This window comes from Nesoenas mayeri, assembly GCF_963082525.1.
Source record: "Nesoenas mayeri genome assembly, chromosome: 1".
NCBI classification, from domain to species: Eukaryota; Metazoa; Chordata; class Aves; order Columbiformes; family Columbidae; genus Nesoenas; species Nesoenas mayeri.
Genome location: NC_137541.1, coordinates 206,915,322 through 206,939,373, shown reverse-complemented (window position 1 = coordinate 206,939,373; position 24,052 = coordinate 206,915,322). Strand labels below are relative to the sequence as shown.

The 24,052-nt window shown below is 42.7% G+C and overlaps 1 protein-coding gene across 4 annotated transcripts; it reads left to right on the top strand.

Moving 5' to 3' along the window:
* Positions 1–8,664: 8,664 nt before the first annotated feature.
* Positions 8,665–21,557, top strand: HIKESHI (heat shock protein nuclear import factor hikeshi). 4 transcript variants are annotated; one of them, XM_080353466.1, is made up of 6 exons: positions 8,671–9,076; positions 9,156–9,264; positions 9,523–9,760; positions 17,058–17,209; positions 19,727–19,845; positions 21,340–21,555. In XM_080353466.1, the coding sequence occupies exons 3-6, from the start codon at positions 9,610–9,612 to the stop codon at positions 21,392–21,394; spliced, it is 477 nt and encodes a 158-aa protein (XP_080209592.1). In that variant the 5' UTR covers positions 8,671–9,076; positions 9,156–9,264; positions 9,523–9,609; the 3' UTR covers positions 21,395–21,555. The 4 variants fall into 4 exon arrangements, with proteins under 4 accessions (XP_080209590.1, XP_080209589.1, XP_080209592.1 ...); XM_080353464.1 differs by lacking the exon at positions 9,156–9,264 and having other exon boundaries at positions 8,665–8,769; positions 21,312–21,557; XM_080353463.1 differs by lacking the exon at positions 9,156–9,264 and having other exon boundaries at positions 8,665–8,769; positions 21,340–21,556.
* Positions 21,558–24,052: the final 2,495 nt, after the last annotated feature.

Genomic DNA, 24,052 nt, shown 5'->3' with positions numbered 1-24,052 from the left:
TGGGGTACCTCGTCCCCTCATTCCTCATATGAGTATTTGGTCTAAATCAATGGCTGTAGCGGGACTGCTCGTCCTCTGTTCGCATTAGTCTTTCAAACAACTCCTCCCTAGGTAAGCAGGTACTCACCCTTCTTTCTTTTAATCGCAGCTGCAACGCTTTAACTAGATCTCGTAGAGATGCCATAGACTGGCTTTTGGTGGAACATTGTTGTTCCTTGTCTTCTGCCGCAGCTACCAAAGCTGCACCCAACACTGCACACACCATAGATTTTCCTTTGCCCTTTTGCCCCTGAGCCTTGGGCCACAAACAGGAATTGGGTCAACAGGTAATTGTCACTTCTACCAGTTTTTCTGAGTTCAGTCCAAGCCCGGTGGTGAGAGCTTGGAGTTCTGCTCCTCCAAGAAATAAAGCAGTATCTTAGCATGGTTTTCTATCTTTTTAAACCATGGGAGTGCTCTTCTCGAGACAGTAATATTTGAAAGTTGAAGACTTTCTGGACACTTTCAATTCTAAGCGATCTTGTCTGTGACAGTAATTAAAATATCATGATCTGGAGGACCGCAATTAAAGGTGATTGCTAAGGTTGGAATTAAGGCACAATGGAGGCCCAATGTCAGGAAAGTACCAAAACTTTAATATAACATTTCTTAAGAGAAGGAAAGAGAGAGTGAGCGAGAGAGTGAGAGAAACCAGCCTGGATCACACAATGTCTCATATGACTGTTGTCTTCTTCTGGAGATGGGTGGTGGGAGGAGAGTCCCACGTGGGAAGCGCCTGTCACAGGTTTTGAGAGTCTCCACTTCTGTGAGGATCTCTGACTGTTTCTACATCTGAAATCCTGTGAACAAACCCTGAAAATCAGTTCACGCCTCACCTTCAAGTAATTGTGCATTCCTCACAGCTTCTCCCAGCCCCAACAGTGAACACAGTCATTCTGGTGTAGAATTTCTTATTTACTCTTTTCAGACCAGCAAGAAAAGCATGGCTGTTCTGCCCACTCAACAGCAACACCAACAGCACACAATGTAGAAAGACCCTGCTCCCAGAGAAGCATTTTTCTTCACCAAGTAAGACCTAAGCTGCCCATCTTTGATATATCTGAGGATCTCAGGTGTCTAAGATATGCTGGCTTTTGTGAATACTGCTGTTGGGAGAGCACCATGGCCTTCCCTTGTTCAGAAGTTGAGTATCTGCATTTAATGAGCTGTAGATGACAGCACAGAGCAAACAAGAACTGAGTGTGAGGAGCCTGTGGATCAACAATGATGGGAGAACAACACCTGAAACTGCAATGTCACATTGTCTGGTGTTCCTTTTACCTTTAAACTAATTCAGTTTATTTTGCCCAAAACAGCTTGTGGAACATTTAGCAGACAACCTGAAGAAGCAAAAAGCTGTAACAGGAGGAGTGATGAACATCTACAGTTAGGCAGAGATGCAAATCTATGGAAATAGCACAGCTGGACCTAGAAAACTGTGTTTGCACGATACCTTCAGTAGTCATCCACCAAAAAAGCCTAGGGAATGAATGTCTTGCTTGCACTATAAATTGAACCAAACTTTTTCCCTAAGCAGATGCATACTGGTTTCTTTTTATTCATTTATAAAGAAAGGAGGCAGAGCAAATTTAGATGAAACAGAATTAAACTGATGTTAATAACTTTGGGAAAGCCAGACTTGGCCATTTGAAGCGTTTAAGAAAAGCTGTGCTTGGAGATATAGTGTAGGTCTCAAGTGGAGTTGTGTAACTTAGAGGATTCACATAACCAAATAGAGATATCCTAAAAAAAAAAATTGCTGCGAAGTTGATTTTAAATTCTAAATGCAGATGTGAAGTTAAGCACTGGGATAGCACAACCAGAAAAGGTTGGTTTGCTTGTAACCTAGATCCTGGGGGTCGGGGAGGTACATATCTTGTGTATGTGTGTGTCAACACAGGGACTGACACTTCTTGGGATTAGCTCTAGAAAGATGTTTGGCTCTTTAGCAACATTTCATAAGGGTCTATCACTATGGTTTATCTGTTGTATAACCACTTTTGATCCTGAATGTATATCTCACTGGTTGCCAGTTAATCACATGTTGTTAATTATTTTATAAACGGTTTCATCCCCATTATGGTTTAAACTGAACAGAGCAGTTTTTCCCCCCAGATGCAATCAGAGCCAGTCGCAACTTCTGACACCAACAGTTGGGTTTTAACAGATCAAACCCTGGAGTTTTACCACCATCTGCTGGAGACAAAGTGCCATTCACTTAAAGATGTAAATTCAGCCTCAGCCCTAAAACTTTTGACTTTGTGGGCAAGGTAATCTGTATTTCTCCATAATGATTCAAACATCTTAAAGGCATCAAGGATTAGTAAGATCTCCATTGAACTCAGGTCCCAAAAAGTCTTGTGAAGAATAGACAGAAATTACACAATTTCCTTTATTCTCCTACACTTAACCTGTTCTGTCATTACTAAATCTTTCACTGACACATAATCAGGTGCTGTCAAATATCACTGTCATGACAAAGACTGCAGAGTTGCTGATAAGTGAAATAAAATTCAAAGTGCAGACACCAAGTTCCTCTCTATCACTGGACAATAAAAGATCCGCAAGGGCAGTAAACCAGGTACTTTTTCACTAGTATAAGAACAATTATCATCTCTTTCTGTTGCCCAGGGGGTCTTAAAACTGTTTCTCAAATCTCAAAAAAGTAGCGCTACTGAAAAATAAACTATATTCTCCCTCCATCCTGCACCTTGCTGCAACTTAATGTCCTTATGGCTTCCCCCAGTCTCAGTATTTCTTCTTTCCTCTCTCATACCTCCTGGGACACCTAAACATCAGCAGAAATTACTGGATTCATCCCAATTAATTTCCAGTGTAACTGGGGCTCCTCAGTTAGAAGGTTGTACCACCAAGACATCTTCTGTAGTTACTGGCAACAAACATGCTCCTCCAGAGGACAATTTTTGTATTAGAGGAAGCACTATCTAGAAAGAACAGAAGGAAATTGTGGTTTTAATTTAGGTAATTCCATCAGGTTTCTAAGCGAAGAGAGAAGACCTCAATACTCCCTTCTTGGCTTGATGCTCAACCTAGAGGCAGCTACAGAAGAACTTCTGCAGCCCCCAGTGAGACCTGTTCAGCATGGGGGGAATCTGTGGTGCTATCTTATTTCTCATGATCATGTACAAACTGGGAGCCTTCACATATTTTATACAGAGATACAAGTGAGCTTATTTTCATGGCATTTTCGAGGCTGCCTGCCACTTAGTTGCGAATCCCTCTTTACAACATGAGGGACTTTGGGCTTCTAAAAGAAAGGGTCAACCAGTTGTGGAGTTGTTGTCTTTTTTTTTTCTTTAGGTTGAGCAAAACAATGGTTTTTTGACCCATGTCGTAGATAAAACTGAAATATTCTGTCTGAAACTTTCACAAACATATATATATATATATATATATAACATAAGGCAGGAATTTAGTGAAAAGAACTCTAGTCCTAACAGTTAAAGTTTGGAAAAGTTGAGAAGCAGCCAAGGAAAGGTTATGACAATGGCAAATTATAATCCAAGTTAAAAATTATTAATATGAAACAGTGCCATCAATTGCACCTGTGTTCACCATCTCTGGATTTTGATTGTTTTACACAGTTATTTAAACAGACCCAAAAAACCAGACCTAGTCTGCAGTTAGGTTGGGCACTTTGGCTCTTTTTTTTCAGTCTCCAAGTAAATAATCAACCTCTGCAGATTTACCTGGTAATTTTTCCTGATCAGTGTTTCCGTAAACAAAATGTACACTGGCTCCTAAAGGGTGAAGATTAATACCACTTGGTCAGCAGCACTGTGGCAATGCAGCAATGCAACAAACACAGGCCACTGCACAGCAGAAAGATGATTAAAATCTCTTTCTGAAATGACCTTAAAGCCACTGACCCCAAACCACTCAACACTGAGATCCTGCGTGCTCCATTTAACCTTCTTCCTCCTCTATCCCATGACGCAGCTCCTTCTTCACCGTAACATAACCATGTCCTTCCTACCACATATTTCAGTTACCACAAATGTCCTCAGCCCTATTACCTTCTGGCACCCGAGTGTTTCTACGCAGCCCCATCCAAGCTCTCAACTTCCTTGTGACCAAAAAATTACAAGAAAAATTAAAAATATGGAACAACTTCTACATAGGCCAGGACTCCCCAGGCTGGAAAAGATGCAAGTGAAGAGGGATGTGACATAGGCTCACAAACTCATTAATGGCCTGGAGATTAGACAGACAGCAGAAAAATACACCAGCAAAACAGGAGAAAAAGCTATTCAGGGAAGGAAGAAAAGAGAACTACAAATAGCTCTACCACACCAGTCTTTTACAAGCTTAGAATCATAGAATCATTTCAGTTGGAAGAGACCCCCAGGATCATTGAGTCCAACCATAACCTAAACTAATTCTAACACTAAACCATGCCTTTTAAACCCCACCAGGGATGGTGACTCCACCACTTTCCTGAGCAGCCTGTTCCAATGCCTGATAACCCTTTCCGTGAAGAAACTTTTCCTAATATCCAATCTAAACCTCCCCTGGTGCAACTTGAGGCCATTTCCTCTTGTCCTATCAGTTGCTACTTGGGAGAAGAGACCAACACCCTCCATGCTACAACCTCCTTTCAGACAGTTGTGAAAAGTGATAAGGTCTCCCCTCAGACTCCTCCTCTCCAGGCTGAACAGCCCCAGGTCCCTCAGCTGCTCCTCATCACACTTGTGCTCCAGGCCCTTCATCAGCTTCATCAGCTACAGTTGCTTTTGCAACTGTGACTGATTTGAATAGACCAGGCTCATAGTGCAAAAAAATTGCTCTTTATTCAGGAAAAAATAGTTACTGTTCACAGTTCTTGCTCATCTAGTGTCCACATTTCACTGCAACCACAGTTAGATATCTGTAGATGCTGGTGGTCCGTGTTCAGGTGGGATCCCAGTTCGTATTCTGGCACACCACCCACCTCTGGGTGGTGTGCCAGAATGGTGGGTGAAGTTTTGTATCAGCCTGGACTCAACTTGTCCAGGGTTTTCTTCCTCTTATTCCTGCCTTTGCCTCACCCAGGAACACCCACCTCTTAGAGATTCTCTACACGTAACTGTTTAACCCTTTTTTTACAACGAGGGTGGTGAAACACTGGAGGTTGCCCAGAGAGGTGGTGGATGCCCCATCCCTGGAGACATCCCAGGCCAGGCTGGACGGGGCTCTGAGCAACCTGATCTGGGTGAAGATGTCCCTGCTCATGGCAGGGGTGGCACTGGGTGAGATCTGAAGGTCCCTTCCAACCCAGACTGTTCTATGACTCAATGATTCCTGTGTTGTGCCACTGTTAACGCTGAATGGGCAATACTTTCATTCATTGCACGCAGGGAACATGCGCGCTCCATATGACCTTCTTTTACCTAAATGACAGCAAGCCACAGATCTTAGTAAGAGGCTCAAGTGCACATCAAAGTCTCACAAGTACATTCTAGGGCAACAGCATGGTTAGGATGAGATTAGCTTTTGGCAGGGCGAGCAGCAACAGGTGTGCTGCTCTCCTTGCATTGAAAGCTCAACAACTCTTAGGCAAATGCTAAAAATTTGGTTTAAAAAAATAAACTCATGCCTCAGCAAGAGGGCATGAGAGCCCTGCTGAGCTCAGACCTGAAAAGATGGCATTGCCCTGTGCCTTTTAGACACGGTGTTGTCTCAGAGGCCTGTAGCAAATTGGTAGTGTGAGATGAGCTCTTGCCTAATTAGCAGATTTCTCGTTGTGCCTCAGTGACCACAGTGCAGAGCTTGGCCACTCTCCGCTAATTTGCAACATCTCAAGCTTTGAACGTTTTCTTTCATCCCAGTTCATCAGGACCAGCTGGAAAAGCACCTGCCAAGTGGAGAACTCACTTGTAAAGGTTCACATCCAAAATGAGGCCTGGGACTCAGGCAGTTCTGCACTAGTGCCTCAACACTTCCCACACCTGGGCTTCCTGCTAAATCCAAGAGGTGAATCAGACAGAAATACTTAGTCCATTATGCTCATGCAAATAACAGTGGGCTAGCACCAGGATTTTTAATAGATTTTGCTCTCGTAATTGCCACACATAAACATATTGCAAGGCAGAGGTTGGTTACTCCATCTGGTAGCAGGCACCACCGTCCTTATTTTGTAGGGTTTTTTACGTTTTTAGCATTTAGAAAGGTAGTGTCACGCTTTGCTAACCACTCTACTACTGTGAAGCGGGCAACAAAAGCAACCCCGGGATCTTTCCCAGGGATAAGTCTCTACTGTGAGATCTGTGTTTGGCGAGGCTGGGGGGGGATGGCTGAGGACCTGCCCAACACCAGGACCCTCCACCAAAGCTGACCTGGGCTGCAGGAAACACACCAACATTTCCTACAGGAATGGGTCTCACCAGAGATTTCTGAGCCCAGAGCAGCCTTCTGGCACAGTAAAAAGGGGAAGTTTTATAGAGATCTGTAACAGAAATACTAAACCAGGTATGATTAAGTTTACAAGATGTATAGATGATGCTCTTAAGGACATGGTTTAGTGCTAGATTTAGGTTATGGTTTGACTCAATTATCTTAAGGGTCTCTTCCAACCAAGATGATTCTATGATTCTAAGATGTGAGGAGCATTTGAGGGAACTGGGGCTGTTCAGCCTGGAGAAAAGGAGGCTGAGGGGAGACCTTCTTGCTCTCTACAGCTACCTGAAAGGAGGTTGTAGCATGGAGGGTGTTGGTCTCTTCTCCCAAGTATCGAGTGATAGGATGAGAAGAATTGGCCTCAAGTTGTGCCAGGGGCAGGTTCAGATTGAATATTAGGAAAAATTTCTTCCTGGAAAGGATTGTCAGGCATTGGACCAGGCTGCCCAGGGCAGTGGTTGAGTCACCATTCCTGGAGGTGTTTAAAAGACATGTAGATGAGGTTCTTGGGGACATGGTTCAGTGCTAGAGTTAGGTAATGGTTGGACTCGATGAACTTGAGGGTGTCTTCCAGCCAAAATGATTCTAGATTCTAAAGATCCATGAAACATAACCATAGGTTTCCATTCTCCTTCCACTGCCACATGTCATCGAAGTTTAAATTCCTCTATTGCTGGCATGATCTTTCCCTGTTTTTGCAGAAGCTGGAAGACATTGAGAGGCATGGGCTGGAAGGAAAGGATGGTGGCGCAGCAAAGACTGTCTTTGCGTTTGCCCTTGGAAAATTGGCTTGTTTGTGCCTCTGCAGTCATAGGTGATGTTAATCCAGCCATTGGATTATTTTGCAGGCGTCTGGGGAAGGTCTGATGTAGCCTTGGAAATCTCACTTGTAGAAGCTACTGCTGTAGTCCAGGTTTGTGCTCTTAGCACCAAGTGCACTGTAAGGGTAGGTACTCTGAAATGGTGCTGAACATCCATTTCCACAGCAAATGGACATTATGTTTGCATTTCTTCAGTGTGAAATAAATAACTTACGCTTTTTCTATGGATAAACAACATTTAATCCAATTCCTTCTATTCCTTAAACACGTGTTCATTAGAGCATAAGCAAAACAGCGCTGGGTGCGCGGGGGATTCACTCCGCCCAACACACACACCTTTAACAATAAGAAGTGTGCTTAAATACAGCATGGTATTACATATTCATAATGACCCCAGAAACGCCTATACATATTAATGACCTTTCCCGCTTTTTATTAAAATGAGTCTCAGATAACCATTTACATATTTCCCTCCTTGATCCTCCCCTGTTGCGCCTGCGCAATGTCACTTGGTGAATTTGAGGAAGGGTCTTTAGGGGTCTTTGGATGAAGCTCCTTCAGCTTCGTCACAGTGGATTTTTTACCTTTGGCTCATTAGGAGGAACTGGCTGGAATCCAGTCTACCAAACCAACTGGAACCAGCCTGGCGCCCCCTTTTTGCTGTAAATCTTGGCTATCTTGTCTCCTCAAGGTTGCAGCTGGTGCCGTAAAACTTCTTATCTCGGCATTTAATGAAGTCCTGTTGTTTTTTTAGCACAATTAGTTACATACAGCTCTAAACTAGATATTAATAAAGTGGTTCAAAATGTTAGCTTGTTAGTAGGCCCTTATTATATAGTTGCTTAACCCTCAAAATGTTAGTTCCCTCTATCAATATAACTTCCTAAACAAGTTTCCTAACTTTTTACGTAGAACTTAACCACCTTTCCCTTTTCCAAGTTCAGAGTCCGTGCCTCATTTGGTTATACCTGTAAACATTAAACATCTTAGCACGAATCACAACTGTATTTTTCACAAGTGTGAACATCCAGTGCCTGAGCTGTATCCCTAGTTCATCATTTCTTATAACATGCATGGCAGCCTCTCAGTAGTTTGGAGTCGTATATGGCTATAGCAGTTGTCTCTCTATACACTTGGTGCATGTCAGCGTGTCTAAACAGGTAGTTTTTTAATTAACTTTTCCTTTTTCTCTCCGTTTTAATTTTTAACGCAGATTTTATCTGCTCCTGACCGCTTTGGCCGGTTTTGACGGGATCCAAGCGCGAACTACATCTCCCGTCAGGCCCCGCGCCGCACCCGCGGTCCCGCTCCTGCGCAGCCGCGCGTTGCACCACGGGAGTTGTAGTCCGCTCCCCTTCCCCGCCCCGGGTGCCGCGCTCCGGAAGTGACTCCGGGCCACTGGGGGCGTGTCGATTTCCGGGAGACGACGCTCATGGAGGCCCCGGAGCAGAGGAGCGTCTGAGGGGGTTCGGCGGCCGTCGCCATGTTCGGCTGCCTGGTGGCGGGCAGGCTGGTGAGCGCTGCCCGGGCCGCGGGCGGGGCCCTCAACCCGCTCGGGGCCGGGCTGGAGCTGCCGCAGGGGCCGCCACCTTCCCCCCCGGGGCAGGTCCCAGGCTGAGGGGAGCCCGCCGGCCTTGTCTCACCCGCCCGGCTGCTGCCGCCCTCACCCCAGAGGCAGCTGCGTTTACAGCCTCCTTGCCGGGAGGTTGCCGTCCTCTCTCCTCATAGAGGGGTTTGGGCTCCTCAGAGACAAGCTGCCAGCTTAAAGGAAGCTTTTTAAGGCTAGATTGTGCCTTGGCTGCAAGGATGTGGCATCTCGGGTAAAGAGGAGGGTATCTTTTGCTCTGGCATCCTTCTAATTGCCTGTCTCAAGGTCTATTGTATTTCCTATGTGAACAGGTTTCCGTGCTCCTGGGGTTGTGCCAGCCAGGTGGTCAACAGCCACTGCTTATAGACTTGGCAACCTCTTCTGCACCCTATTTTCCTCCTACGCACATGGGGAGCGAAGGTATTCTGATCCTGTAGTCCCGGGTGGGATATATGTGCAGTGCAGGTAGAACAAGAGTGTTGTGCCTTTTCAGTAATATTTTTTGCAGTTGTTCTTCTGCTGTGTTTGATTTTTTTATCTGGCTTTTGCTGTTTAGGTTAGCACATTCCTCACTTTTTGTTATGTTCCACTTCAGGTGTATTTCTGTAAAAGGAAATTCACAGTTACGGTCAAAGATGAAACACTTAGTAATACTGATATAAGTTTTGTTCTCTTTAGGTACAAGCAGCTCCCCAACAAGTGGCTGAAGACAAATTTGTATTTGATATACCGGACTATGAAAACATCAACCATGTAGTGGTCTTCATGCTGGGAACAATACCATTTCCAGAAGGAATGGGAGGATCTGTCTATTTTTGTTACCCAGACCAGAATGGGATGGCAGTGTGGCAGCTGCTGGGGTTTGTCACTAATGAGAAGCCAAGTGCCATCTTCAAGATTTCTGGTCTGAAATCTGGTAAGACTGGTAGGACATAGCAATGAAACAGATGTATTCCTGCATGCACGAGCGGTTAAATGTTTGAAGGTGGTTTTGAACAAGAAGCCTCTTGAAAAGGCAGACCACTGTGTGTTTTCATGTAGTCCCAAGCAGATGTGGTACCCGAACCTGTTTGTCGGCTTTGTGGAAGTCTGTCTCTGTGTTCCTGGCGAACTTTCTCCCTCACCTTTTCTTATATATGGTATTGATGTGGAAATTCCTTTCAGCATGCCTGGCATGTGTTCCAGTGCTTCTGCATGGAGAACCTGAGGAAGGATGACTTTCTGACTTCCATAGCATGTTCTTCAGGTGTTTGTGTAGACATGCCTGCAATGTTTCTTTCAGCTTCTGCTGTTAAGGACTTGTATTCTTTGTAGCACAGAAACAGTTTTTGTAATTAATGAAGTCTGATGCAGTGATTTCAGACAGCTCCCTTTCAGGAGCGGTTGCGCTATAAAATTGTCCAGGAGAGGGTGCCATCATTGGAAAGCAGCTTTGCAAATGTTCTAGTATTTTTATATAGACCTGGGTCAGAGAATTCTGCCTTGTGTGGAGTCAGAGAATGCTAGTCACTGAAGTTTTTCCTAAATATATTGGGGGTTGGCCATGCATATTATAAAAATGATGAAGCGTCCCAATAACAATACCTTTGTCTTATTAAAGGAACGGATATGTCAGTCAAGCAGCTTCAAGTGTTACGATGATAAAGTAACACACATTTTCGAAGGCTTCAGTGTATTCTACAGCCTTAACTTGAATCTCTGTTCAGGTAATTGAGGTTGCTGTGATAAAGTGTATTAATTCATAACGTAGCATGCTTGCTTTTGAGTCGGTCCTGGATGGCAGTGTGATGTGAGATGAGAGCTCTCAAGGTCCAGAGCAAAATGAATTCTGATCATATATGTTCTTCAAAAATTTGGGCTTTCTACAGGAGATAGAACAGCCACGGGAAGGTTTGGGGGGTGTGTTTTTGGTATATTTTGAAGTGATGTTGTTAGTGAGATGGTGAAGTGGATCACCTGTTCTTTTGCCAGTTTTGTGGTATGTTTCTCATGCTTGAAAGGCTTACTCTATTTTAGATGCTTTCAGAGAGCTCCACAGGAAAACAAGTTTTCAGATGCTTTTTGCATGATTAGCCACAATTTCCCAGTAAGGGCTGCTTTGAGGAAGAACTCTGACGCAGGTGAATGCGCTTGCAACGCCATGTGATCCAGGCAAGAGAGACCTCAGCCCTTCACGTGTTGTCTACAGCTTCTTTCCAACTGTGGAGTCAGTGTAAGCTACACAGCCTTACTTTCCATGACAAGAAACAGTTGTATGGTGGAGAAGACTATGAGGCTGCAGAAAGGGGAGACCAGAGAGGGATTAGAGAGAGCTGGGATCACTGAGAGATTTTACCAACTGTTGAAATCTGCATTTTGGGGTTTGACTAACTCACACTAAGTTTTTAAGCAGGCTGTTGATGGGACCATGTGCATCTGTGAAATAGATAAGGAGGAGGACAAGTGTCAGTGGCATGTTCTGCAACAAACGTTGGGGTTCTCAGGTGCCCCCTGATTCATAGTAAGGAGCAGTGCTGTTCCATTAAGAGGCCAAATAAAGACGTTGAACCAGAGTTATATCCTCTGCTTAAGAAATGTTAGGTGATTATGTTTATATCTTGGCTATTGAGGTTCAGTTCATGTAAAACAGCAGTTGAAAGTTGAGTGGCTGCCTTGTCAAGGTGTTTTCAACATTGTCAGTTTTTCTGAGGGCATGAGGGGTGTCAAGCCAACCCGTGATAGAGGCTTCTGAGAAACACAGAGGTTGCCTGACAGTGTTCAGGAAAAGACTGGACAACGTCCTCAGACACATGGTGTGAACTGTGGGGTTGTCATACGCAGGGACAGGAGTTGGGCTTGATGATCCTTGTGGATCCATTCCAACTCAGGACGTTCTACAATTCTATTTCTAACCTGGTAAGTGCAGGCTAATGTGAGGTGGCGGAAGGCTAATTTGGAGAATTAAGACCAGAATGAAGTTGATGTGGGCTTTGCAAAAGCTAATGTGAGCTGGAACAGTGTGGAGAATTTTTAGAAGCGTCTTGCTTATGTCAGCTTTTTGTTAGGTTATGTTAGGAATACGCGCATTAAAAATGATGCGAAAACGTGTAAATTTTGTGTCATGGATTCAATGTATCTGTGACATCAACTTCCTTGCTGGGGATGTTATGTAGTTGTATTAATAGCTGTGCTGCAAAGTGAAAACATTGTGGAGTGCTGTGTTTGCTTGAACTTAATCCCTTTTTGAGAGGAATAAATTTGTGTCCCTGTTTGTCAGCTCCCTGTGAAACAGTAGTTACAGCAGAGTTTCTTCTGTGATGAAAAGGGCCAGTGTGTTTGTTACATGGACATGAGTGGTCAGCTGCAGTGGTGTAGTGTTTCATTACACAGACTTTGGGAAAGGTTAAAGGTATCATTTGTAACTCTTACATTATGTTTAGTGTCTGAAACCTGGAACTGCACAGGTTTTGTGATGTGTGCCACTCACCCACGTTGCACGTTGTTGTAAGGACTGATTGTGCTGTTAAATACAGTATCTGGGGATGTGGAATTAGGCTTCTGGGCTGTGAGGGTCAAGCAAAATGATGTTGCTCCAGGTTTTTTTGTTTGCTTCTCTCTTTCCTGTCCTATGCTTGCTAAGGAAAGGCAATGCACGTGAACATTGCAGTGTTTCCAAGTGAAATCCCAGAAGGTTGTCTCAATAAATGAACTGAAGGGGAAATCACTTTTGTGGAATAAACTCTTCAATCTGAAAGTGATTTGTGGAGTAGAGATTAAATTATGAACCTGGACACTTCTATGTTGACTACAAGTGCCATTTAAACTCTGTTAACTTTCTTTGAATAAAAGATTTCCAGATGGCGTTTTGAAGGTGTCGTGCAGAAATGTCATAGTACCCTCTGAAAGATTCCTTGAGGGATCTTCTATAATCAGGAAAAGTTTGTTGAACTGTATTTCTTAGTATTTTCACTACAAACTGAATGTTGTTCTGAATGTTGTTTTCTCTTCTTCTTGCTAACTTTTAGCCATTCAAAAGCTATGCTGTGAGGCTAGAAATATAAGTGTGTGTGTGTGGTTTGAGGGGTTTTTTGTGTTTGGTTTCTTGTTGTTGTTTTAACCCCTTGATTTAGTAAGTAAAGTCTTGCATCTGCTGATACTTATTATAAATCTAGAAGTTAAAGGCCCAAAGTGTCCAGGGTTAACAACACATGTGATAGAACAAGAGGAAAAGAGCTCACATTGCACCAGTGGAGGTTTAGATTGGATATTAGGAAAAAATTCTTCACGGAAAGGGGTGTCAGGCATTGGAACAGGCTGCCCAGGGCAGTGCTAGAGTCACCATCCCTGGAGGGGTTTAAAAGGTGTTTAGATGACGTTCTTAGGGATATGGTTTAGTGCTAGAGTTAGGTTATGGTTGACCTGCATGATCCTGAGGGTCTCTTCCAACTGAAATTATTCTGTGATGCTGTGTTGTTTTTTTGAGGATCAACTGTCATGTAAAATGGTGACTAGCTTTGCAATAAGCATTAAATCTGAATTCTTTTTCTTTTCTTCAGATGCAATCTCCATGTCTGCTGGAAATAAATGTGTTAAATTAACTCCTCTTCCCTCCTCCGTAAAAATCAGTAGTTAGAATTCGAAAAGCCTGAATTTAATTATCAAATACATTATGGAAGTGGCAAGAGTCATTATGGGTTATGGCAAGTGTTTTGCATTAGAGGCGACAGAATGGTGGTGCTGGTTGTGATACCACCCTCCAGGGTAAGAAGGTGTGTCAAAGTACACCATAAGAGTGAGATTCTGGCACATGGCGTATATGTAGACTGTGGTAATTTAGTTAATTATCTTCTCAGTTGGGTTGTCTTTGAGATATTCTGATGTTTCTATAGGACTGGCAGTGTTGCTTGTATTTGGTTTTAGTTAGGAAGTGGAACAGAGACAACTTGTGTTCCAGCAGTCACATTTCTAAAGGTGAACAGAAATGATCCTCTCTGCTGTATGTAGAGCTAATTGACTCTTAGTAAGTTCGTGAGTGATGATGCTCCTGCTGGGATTTTGGAAAACTTTCGTTTTGATTCTTCTGTCAATTCATGCGAAAAGCTGAATAATGTGTGTTTGTGAGGTTTGGGGGTTTTCTGGTCATTTCCCCACCCCCCAGTGGGGTGACAGTCAATGTGTTTTTTCAGGCTCTTACTCTTCCCACTTCTGGATTTTTCATTATAGGTGAAATGTTTAACAGCCTGTAGTCAAGGCAGAACAGAGTATTTCTGGCTTTACCAAAGCTGAGTGGCTTCTTTGGTGCCAAGAGGAATAACATAGCAATATACCTTTGTGGAAGAGTGCAATATACCTTTGTGAAATTGTGCAATTTCTTGTCTAACAAACTGCAGCTGTAATAAATGTCATAGTAAGATCCCTTGGTGCCTGTTGGAGCTGCACTAGTAGTGCTAACTCTGTTCATTCGTGAAGGTCACTGACATTCCTAATCGAATCACTGTGATTTGTATCACTCAACACAAGGAATTGTTGTCACTTTTCATGGCACAACTGAAGAGTTCACGTTTTTTCACTTGGGCTACTGATGCTCTTGGAGAACGTGATGGCTCTTGGAAGGCAAGACATGGGTTCTGCTGGGGTCTTTTGCCACAGGTGGAATGTTGATGTTGCTTTGGAAAGTGTTGTGAATATAATGTTTTGCTGACCACCTTTTTCAAAGCAGGAGTTTATGCTGCAGGGAAGCAGTTTTGGCCTAGAGAACTGAGGTTTGGAAGAATGCTGTTGCAGGCAGTTGTCGCTCTTATCGGCTTGTCTGTACTTTTAGATCTGGAGACGATTAATGGCCGGTAATAATTTAGTCCATGCAATTATCTATTCTCTGACTGTGTGTTGTTTTACTGATTGAGAGTAGATGAATATCATGTGATTGTGCATAAAGAAGGGGCTCAGAAATGCTCCTCACCTTAGAATAGGGTTTTTTTTAATTTATTTTTCATTTGTGCCTGAAAGTGGTGTAGGAATAGAAAGCAAACATTGGGCTGGGATTTTGCACCCTTACTGAAAGTATATTGACAAATGGGATAAAAGTTACAGGTTAACCTTTTCCATTGCAGACCTGTTCTGCTGTGCAGCATGCAATGGTGTGTGTGATGCTGATTTCCACTTGGAAATACACGCTCTAATATAATGTCTGCATTTGAGGCCTGCACGTGGGTGAGGTTTTTGACATGGTGATGAGGGCTCGCTATCTTGAATCAAGGGTTTAATGAAGGGAAAGAAAGAGATGGAAAAATATCCTTTCCTGATGGCAGTTGCTCTGTGATGACATAGTATGTTGGAAAGCGTAGGGTCTGAGTGCAAAAACCCGAGTTTGTATTTCATTACTGATTAACGTACTGCGTTCTCTGTGTTTGGAAGGATAATTGCAATAGCCAAGCATTGAAAATGGCGAGTGTGTTTCAGATGGTGTAAGGATGGTAGGGGATGTTTTTCTGTCACCCTTTTAGGCTGACATGTTTGCAAGGGAGCGGTTCCATGGGAGCGTGTGCAAAGTGACAGAATGGATGTATTTTGTTATTTAGATCATGGGTGGCTTTCTAAAGTAGTGATACATGCTGATGGAGCCTGTTGCTTGAGGATGTTACATGTTCATTGTAAATGCCAGCTTCTCAGGTAAGGATGTTACAAGATGTAAAACTTCTACCAGCTCTATTGTTATTGGGATTTTTAATCATGGACTTGTGTGATATTTGGTTTGCAGTACCTTTTCTCTGTCCTTTTTAATACTTTAATAAATTGTACCTTTATCAAGCAAGCATCTATCCACACTAAAGGTTAACATCATATAGCAATGGCATTTCTCAAAACACTTCCAAATAGCACTTCAGCAGATGAACTGTATTATTGGCTCTGTGTTAAAGTAACATTTTAATAGCAAGTGCTTTACTCTTGAATGTAGCACTATATTGCAGTTGTAGGGTCTGGAGTGAGGAGTGACACTGCTTCAGCTGAAAAGGGTGTTGGATTTCTGAGTGTGTGTTCTGGATGGGCTGGATGTTGGCTTCTTTGTGGTAGTGCCTCATGTCTCTGCAGAAAAAACAGGTAAGTTTGAGATCTTCAGTCTCTGAGTCTCAGTTTGACTCCTCAAAGTTGTGCTGGTTTTGCCGGCTGAGTTTTTGACCATGGAACTAAGTCAGATGGTGCTTTAGATTTCAGTTGGCCTTCCTCGCAGCTCAAGGTGGTGTTGCCTGGTCTGTAGGGCAGCTCTTGATCAGCTTTGCTTCCTCCTGCTACTGAGAGGCCAGAGAGTGCTACTGAAGAAAATCACTTCTATGTTAAGAGCACACTTGTCTATTGTGTTTGCTCAAACTTAGGTGGAGCACTAGTATTTGTTTTCTGGCAGCATTGTGACCCCCAGACATTTTTCCTGTGTTTTCCTTTGGAGATGCTGGCAAAGAGGAGCATGTGATTTAGGTAACTCTGGGTACATGTTGCTGTTTGCAGAGCCCCTGGCTGAAGCTGGGACTGAAAGTGCTGGTTAACACTCAGTTGAGAAAGGTCAGAAATGGTGGCAGAGGGTTGGGATGATGCCCATATGAGCAGTGTGCAAGTAGGAGTGATTTTCTTCCTGATTAATTGTTTTGTTTGTGGCTCTGGCAAAGTCAGAGGCCTTTCTGTTCTGTGGCTACTCCTTTGGCCTTTGCTGCTGTTGGTGGTTTTGGGCAGTTCAGCCGGGTCCTGGGGCTGCCCAGCCCTGCACAAGGACGGCTGCTCTGGATCTCAGTGCGCAGTCAGTTTCACAAGCATCTGATTTGAATGAGTGAATCAAAGAACTGTGCAGCAGGGCAGCGTGTTTCCTGCTTATCTGCAATTGTTACAATGTGAATTAACAGGTTAGTTCCTATTGAGAGGTTCTGCTGTTGTTTACTCACAGGTCGTATTTTCCGTTGAATAAACATACTTAATAAGAAGCTTTAAAATTGTTTTTCCTTTTTTTTTAGAACTTTCCTTAAGATCTGCTGTGTCTTTTAAATGTACCTATCACACTGTTTCATCTGTTGTGCCTGTGTGTACTTGTGCCTGTCCTTGGACTGCGTGATTTTTCTGTATTTCTGAGATAGGGAGACGTCTCTGGTGGGATTTGAAAAATACCTTTTACAGAAGAAACACAGTAATTTAAGTAACACAGTCTTTACGTGGGTGTCCAATCTAACGTGTGCTGTTTGTGATGCTTTCAGGGAAGGGAAGTCAACATCCCTTCGGTGCCATGAACCTCCCTCAGACACCAACAGTGGCCCAGATTGGAATCTCGGTGGAACTGCTGGAGAACCTGGCCCAACAGACGCCTGTTGCAAGTGCTGCTGTGTCATCAGTAGATTCATTCACGGAGGTAGCGTGGACATTCTAATTTCAGAAATTCTCTGTGCTACTAAAGTCTTAAGAATTGAGCCTCCGTGTTAATTAAAACAAAAAAAAAGCAGCTATGGAAGGCTATAGGGTTGTAACCAACTTAATCATTGTCAAATCATTTGGCTGGATGTTGTTATATTTGGTAGTTACTTTTCCTTACACTGGAAAACTGTCTCCCATAAAGGATTGGATTTTACATGTTCAGTGGAGTCAGGCCAATGGACTCACTCATCTCAATGTCATTCTACTGTAAAAATATTTATGATGCTTCCTTATAGGAGCAGCTCTGACTAAATACACATAGAGACGGTGGATCTTTGAGTGATTTGGAGGTGCTGGAACTCTGGTGTGTAGATTTGCAGGGATGCTTAAAAACTACTCAGAAGTCAAGGCCAATATTGGCACGATGCAGACAGGTATTTACTGACCCTGAGAAATCCTTCTGATGTAGTTCTGCAGAACTATGGGACCGTCCCTTCTGCCACAGAAAGACATTTTAGGTTTGGTTTGGTTTGGTTTGCCCAATTCTTGCCCCATGGACCAGGCTTTGGGCTGCAACACTTTTACCCAGCCTGCCTGTTAGTTTGAACCTCTGGAAATCCTCAGCCAGCGCTGGGGATTTGTTGGCCATCTAACAGCAGTTCAAGGCAAGCTAGATCTGCTTGCCAGGTCTTGATTTCCCTAACACCGACAGCTCTGGCATTATCTTTTAAGATTTCGGCAGTTGGTGAGGGTTTTCTTGAAGCTTTTTTTCTTGCTTGCTTTGCTTACAGACACTTGATGAGCTAGATTAGTAATTGAACAGTGATCCTGATGATGTAACTGATGTCCTGTAGCGGTGTATACGCATGAAGCTCCAAATAAGTAAAGTCTCTTGGAGTAAGTTATCATGATTAGGAGTTGACTGACAGCTGGTTTTGCATAGTGCTGTTAATGGAGCTTTTCTGGAGATGTTGGGAGCAAATGACATCTAAATAGCACTTCTGATTCCACCAGTTTTTACAATAGCAGTAGTTAAGTCATGAGTTAATGTGTCGCATAAGGTCATTTGCAAGGTGTCTGGTGGATTTTTCTGGCAATAATGTTTAAAGAAGAAAGAATCGCCTCATGATTGCATAACTTCTTTATAAATGTTGTTTCCAGTTAGGTGGATTTTTCTATTAAAAAAAATAGTATCATCCTAGCTGAAATTGTATATTGCTTTCTGGGGAATGCAGTTGAACCAAAGGTTGAAGCAGTAATTACTCATATAAAAACCATGCATAAAGTCATAATTGACAAAAAACCTTTGAGGGAGTAGATGGCAGAGGAAGGGGATATGACTGGGAGCATGTTTGGGAAGGACTAATGGCTTTGATTTAATACTTGACATTTGGAACTGCTACATTATAGCAATAAAGTGTTTTGGTTTGGTTTTGTTTTTAAAGGCAAAATTAGCTGTGTCTAATTTAAGGGGTTGCTCTCCCACTACATTTTTAATAAGATTTATGAAGCTTTATGATTGTATATCTATTTTTAATACATATATTATATAAAACATGTATTGAAAAAATGGAATGAAACCAGAGTTCTGCATGTGAGTGGGGTGAGACTGAGGCTTCTGGGTTCTTCTGCATTCTTCCATTCCTTTTGTCAGAGCAGGTGGAGGGAAGCACGAGGGTGCGCATATATCAGAGAATCACAGAATGTCCTGAGTTGGGACGGACCCACAAGGATCAGCGAGTCCAACTCCTGTGCTTTTTCCGTCTTCATTTCACTGTCTATGAAAATTGTTTGTTTGTTTAAATAAAGAGAATAGGGATAAGATGGAGGTATCTCTATGTATCTGTAGCCTGGCTGGGAGTGTCCTGCAGCCTCATCCTCTGCACACAGGGCTCACTGCTTCTTGACCTCTCTTTCAGTCTTTTAATTCCTTATTCCTACAGTTTAGGAGTTTCCTGTTCATCTTTTTCGTGGTTTCCCGAGCAAGATCTTGTGGCAGAAGATGCCAAGATAACAACCTTTCTGGGGTGGAAGCAAAAGGAAATTTCCCTGTCGCTGGAGTCTGACGAGTTGTAACGAGACTGATCAGACTTTTCAGCTGGTGTAGCAACTCATGTTTTGCCATGAGCTGGAATGGCAGCTTTGACCTGGTCTGCAGTTGTGCTGGCGTTTGATGTGCAGGAGAGGGACAGCTCTGGTCACTGCATCACTTCTCTGCCCCAAGATGTCTTCCCAAAGCTGTTTATGCAGTTGGATGAAATAGGGCAGAGAGTAGGCAAGTGAAGATCCTGAAAAGGATTCTTGGATGATGGATGCATCTGAGGGCAAGTTAAGATGTTTTGATCACTTTAAAATGGACATGCCTGGACCTACTATATCCACTTTCCCACGGTGTTTTAGATGGCAATGCTAATTTTACTTCATATAGGAGTTTTTGATTTGTTCAACTTTTGCACAAAGATTCAAACTGAAAAAAGAACTTACTTAAAACTCTCCTTTTTTTTTTTCATTTCAGTTCACTCAGAAGATGTTGGATAACTTCTATAACTTTGCTTCCTCCTTTGCTGTAACTCAGGCACAGATGACCCCGAATCCTTCTGAAGCTTTCATTCCTGCAAATGTAGTTCTGAAATGGTAATGGCAATGATCTCTAGTAACAAGCATTATACCAGCTGATTTCTTAAGTATTGAACTGCTTTCATACTATTCAGTGAGATGATGCAAAAATGATTTCAAAGAATTTGTGAGAGTTGCCGATTTGTGTTTGTTTATTGCGCTTGGTCTCTTCCTAGATGTAATTCCAGCATTGTTATATTGCTCACGTTCCCGGTTGACGTGGTTCTGTCACCAAGACCTTTGAGCACAAACAGAAAAGTGTCTCTGGGGGTTGTTTTCTAGGGACTGGTTTAAGAAATGTCTATGGGGATGGTCCATGTAGTCTGGAGATTGTGAACTACCAGCAGTCCTACAGTTTGAGTTTAATCCTCTTTAGCCTCCATAGTATTCACCTAAACCCTGTTTAACACAGAATTTTGGGCTCTGTGAATACAATTGTATCATTAGTACAGATCTCGTGAATATACAAGCAGTTAACATAAGCAATATATATTATCCAGGAGTGTAACTTGATAAAGATCTGTTCAGAAGGTGACTCCACGCACTCCATGAACATACATGGGGGAGGTCTCTGAGAAAAACTGAAGCGAAGACGGGCTGACGGAGCAGGGAAATGGCTGCTCATGGCCTGGATGATGCTGAATGCTTTTGGTTTTTCAAAACAGCGTCATGAAGTGAGGCATAGCTCTAATAATTAAACTGAACGCCTTTGTGTATAGAAATCTGTTAAAACCAACAATATTTTTAGCTCTGTTCCTGTGTTCTTGAGTCATTATAACGTGTTTAAGTGTAGCTTGTGATACGTAGAATATCTTAGGTCTCTACAATGGGCTGCCTGCAGTGAAGTTCAATAGTTCAGCTTAGAAATTCATTCATAAATAAGCCTTTCTCTAATTTGAGTGGCTTTAAAGCCCTTTAGAGTCTCTTTTCGCATTCAAGTTCGGGAAGGAACTATGAGATGGAGGAGAACTTTGTTTCACGGGCAGTACCTTTTGGTACCTTACAGCTTGGGTTTGTGGGGATTGAAAGGATTTTTTAGGCTTTTGTAGCCTAAAGCTTGTAGACCATTATTTTTTGAGAAAGTCACAGGAATTCTCTTTTCTCCCCATTTCTCCATGGTAGCTCAGTAATGAATTCTGCTGTTCAGTTTGTGGTTTACTTGTTTCCGTGAGTACGGAAAGTAAAATTAGGACAGCATGTGTGCGTATGGGATTCCATTATTTGTTAGAGAATAGTTTTGTAGACTTGGCGCTGTTAGGTTAATGGTTGGATTCGAACTTAAAGGTCTTTTCCAACCAAAACAATTCTATGATTCTTAATATGTGTTGTTGTTGAAATAAACAAGTCTCACTGTTCATATTCTTGATACAGTATCAAAAAGTATTTTGGATTTAATCCCTGGTGTGAACTATATGTAATTTATCGTGTTCTCTGCATAGAGTCTATTATTTGCCTCATTTCTGAAGGCATGTTATTTGTAGCAGCTTTTGTGGTTTGGTTTTGTTTCTCTAGGTATGAGAACTTCCAGAGACGCCTGACACAGAACCCTCTCTTCTGGAAAACATAAACTTGAGTTGTGGCATCTGAAGAGCTTTCTGTTGAGCGCTATTGGAAAGATGCAGCAAGTAACTCCATGAAGAATTTTGAGGAAAAGAAAACAACCAACGATTAGTCTGAAGAGACAAACTTGTAACTTTTGTATTACGCCTGAAAATTATTTAAAATTAAAATCTGTGAAAACTACTTGCCTATGCATTGTTTTTAAATTGAAGTCCTTGGCTGCAACAAGAAATCAGTGTTGCATGTACACGCATAGAAATATTCTTTTGAAACTGCATTTAAAATAACAGGGTGGAAAACTGGCAGCAGTGTCTCATAGTTGTGTAATGTTCTGGGCTATTTAGTTGTAAACCAAATAAATGTAGTTTTTCCTTCTTTACTTCATTCTGAAGGGTCATCAGGGAACTGAGAATATGCTGATGGTTTTCCTGCTGGTACTTACGCTGTAAGTTCTTTCAGTTTGACAACAAACATTCCTGTCTGCAGCTCCTGTAAATGGTACAATGGTATTTTCCTCTTTTTGGCCTGAAGGACACTATGGAGCTTGATCTCAGGGTACCTGTCTGAAAGTTTTCCTGTATAAAAGTGTAATGAAGAGAAATTTCAGGGACTTTCCTGCTGCAAGTCAAACAGCTTTGAAATGGCTGTTACAGGCCAATTCAGAGTTGTAGGTTTGTACTTTACAGCCCTGGACTGTTCAGTGAGAGGAGAGCTGCTAAATTATTGCCAGTGTGGGTATTTGATTAATTTGTCTTTCTCTCCAGCTTTAATTATAGTATGAAGGCCTAAGGGAAACCTGAAAGAGTTTTTCTGGGAGGAAAATGGGTTATGTCAAAACACTGAGGTTATGTCAAGGATATGTGGGGTATCGTTTCCACCATTTGAGAGGAAGATATAATAATAATAATATTATGTTCTGTGTTGAGAAACTCATTGCTGCATAGAGAACTGGAGCTTGTTTTGACTGTCCTGTGAGCTTCTCTTGCTATTCTGTGATTCCACTTGAACTTAGAACCAAACATCTCCATAGTCTCCATCAAAACAGAGAACGTTGTTCTAAATTTTCCTGGAAGGGTTTGAAGAAGTTGCCGTCTCTTCACTTTGGTATGACAAAGTATCTTCTCTAGTCTCTACTGCTTAATGCTCCAGGTGGCTTTTGAAAAGCAAAACTACTTCCCTCCCAGGTAACTTGTGGTTGAAGCTCAGAGTTGTTTCACATAAGGTTAAGCCCTGAAATAACTGGTCTCATGCTCAACCAAGGGCTTAATTTTCTGAAGGAAACGTTTTTAAGCCACCTGTTTGTGGAGAAGCAGCAATGAGGGTGGTTAGCAGAGGTGCAGGCTCAACTCCCTTAATTGAGAAGGGTCATTAGGATTATTGTGTGACCTGTCAAATCCTGCAGCAGGATATGGGAGCTCTGGTTACACAAGTGGCAGATGCCTCATGTAGCTGATGATGGCACAAGCGGTGTCAGAACACAGCAGAGCCAAATGGAAGCCACAGTTAAAGCATTGTTGTGACACGGCTGCTGGTGGTCATTGCTGAGGTTCTCATGCTTGTGAGGAAGCATCTGCCTGGTGTGGAAGTAAAATAATTAACATTTCAGAGGCCTTTGTGAGGTTTGAGACATCAGTATGACCTGACAGCCTCATCGGGGCAGCAGGATTTAAGTAACAATGGAGTGAATTATTTGTAAAGAAGAGGTACTAAAGCTTATCTGACTGGAGCATCCCTACATGAAATAATCTGTGTTACTGCTCTTTGTTGTAATTTTCTACAGTCCTGCTTTATCTGACACAGTTTGGTGGAGAGTAAGTCGTATAACCTAAAGGTCTCTGAAGTCCATCAGGGCCCCCTCTGGGCAGAGTTCCCACCAGTCACTGCTGCTCTGTCCTCTCTCCTGGAGCATCAACCTCTTGTGTTCTGCCCTGGTCACAGCTGCATCCTGGTGGCTCCATGATGCTGGTGGGACTGGTGGTGTCTGGGCTTTGGGAAGCCAGAGTGGACCGTGTGGGTGGGATCAGCGTGAGCCCTGTGGCTGCTCTCGCTCTGGCTCCAGATGTTGAGGTTATAAATGAATATATATAATAGCACGCATTGTAAGGAACTCAGCAATGTGCATTGAGAACTTCTCCCAGTGCTGCAGCTGCCGTGGGTTCAGCAGGTGTCTCTGAGCTTGGTCAACGTGGCACACGCTTGAGACCATCTCTGTAAGTTATTTTCCTCTTCTTCCCAACCTGCTGTGGCCAAGCTTGTGGATCAGAAACCTACAGAAGGAAAAATCCACTCCCCCTTCAAATTATATCAGAGGTGCCTTTCAAAACCACTATGAAACAGCTCATTTATTTCTATGAGCGGTTTATTTGAATTTCCAAGCTGTGCTTCTCAAACACAAGAGCTTTTTCTTTCCACCTCACCCAACTTTTGTTCCACATGGGTTTGCCCTAAGAGACACCAAAACCGTCTTTCCTATTTCTTTGTGATGAGAAGTAAAACAAAAGCTGAGTGACTAATGTTCAAAGTAGAAGCCTAAATCTGAGCTATTCAATCCACCTTTTGCACCATCTGCATGTCAAAAGTGAGGTTTGCACATTTTTTATTTGCTTGCTAGAACAGAGAAGTATTTCCTTGTTGAGGAACGGAATAAACCTCTTACTGGCCTTTC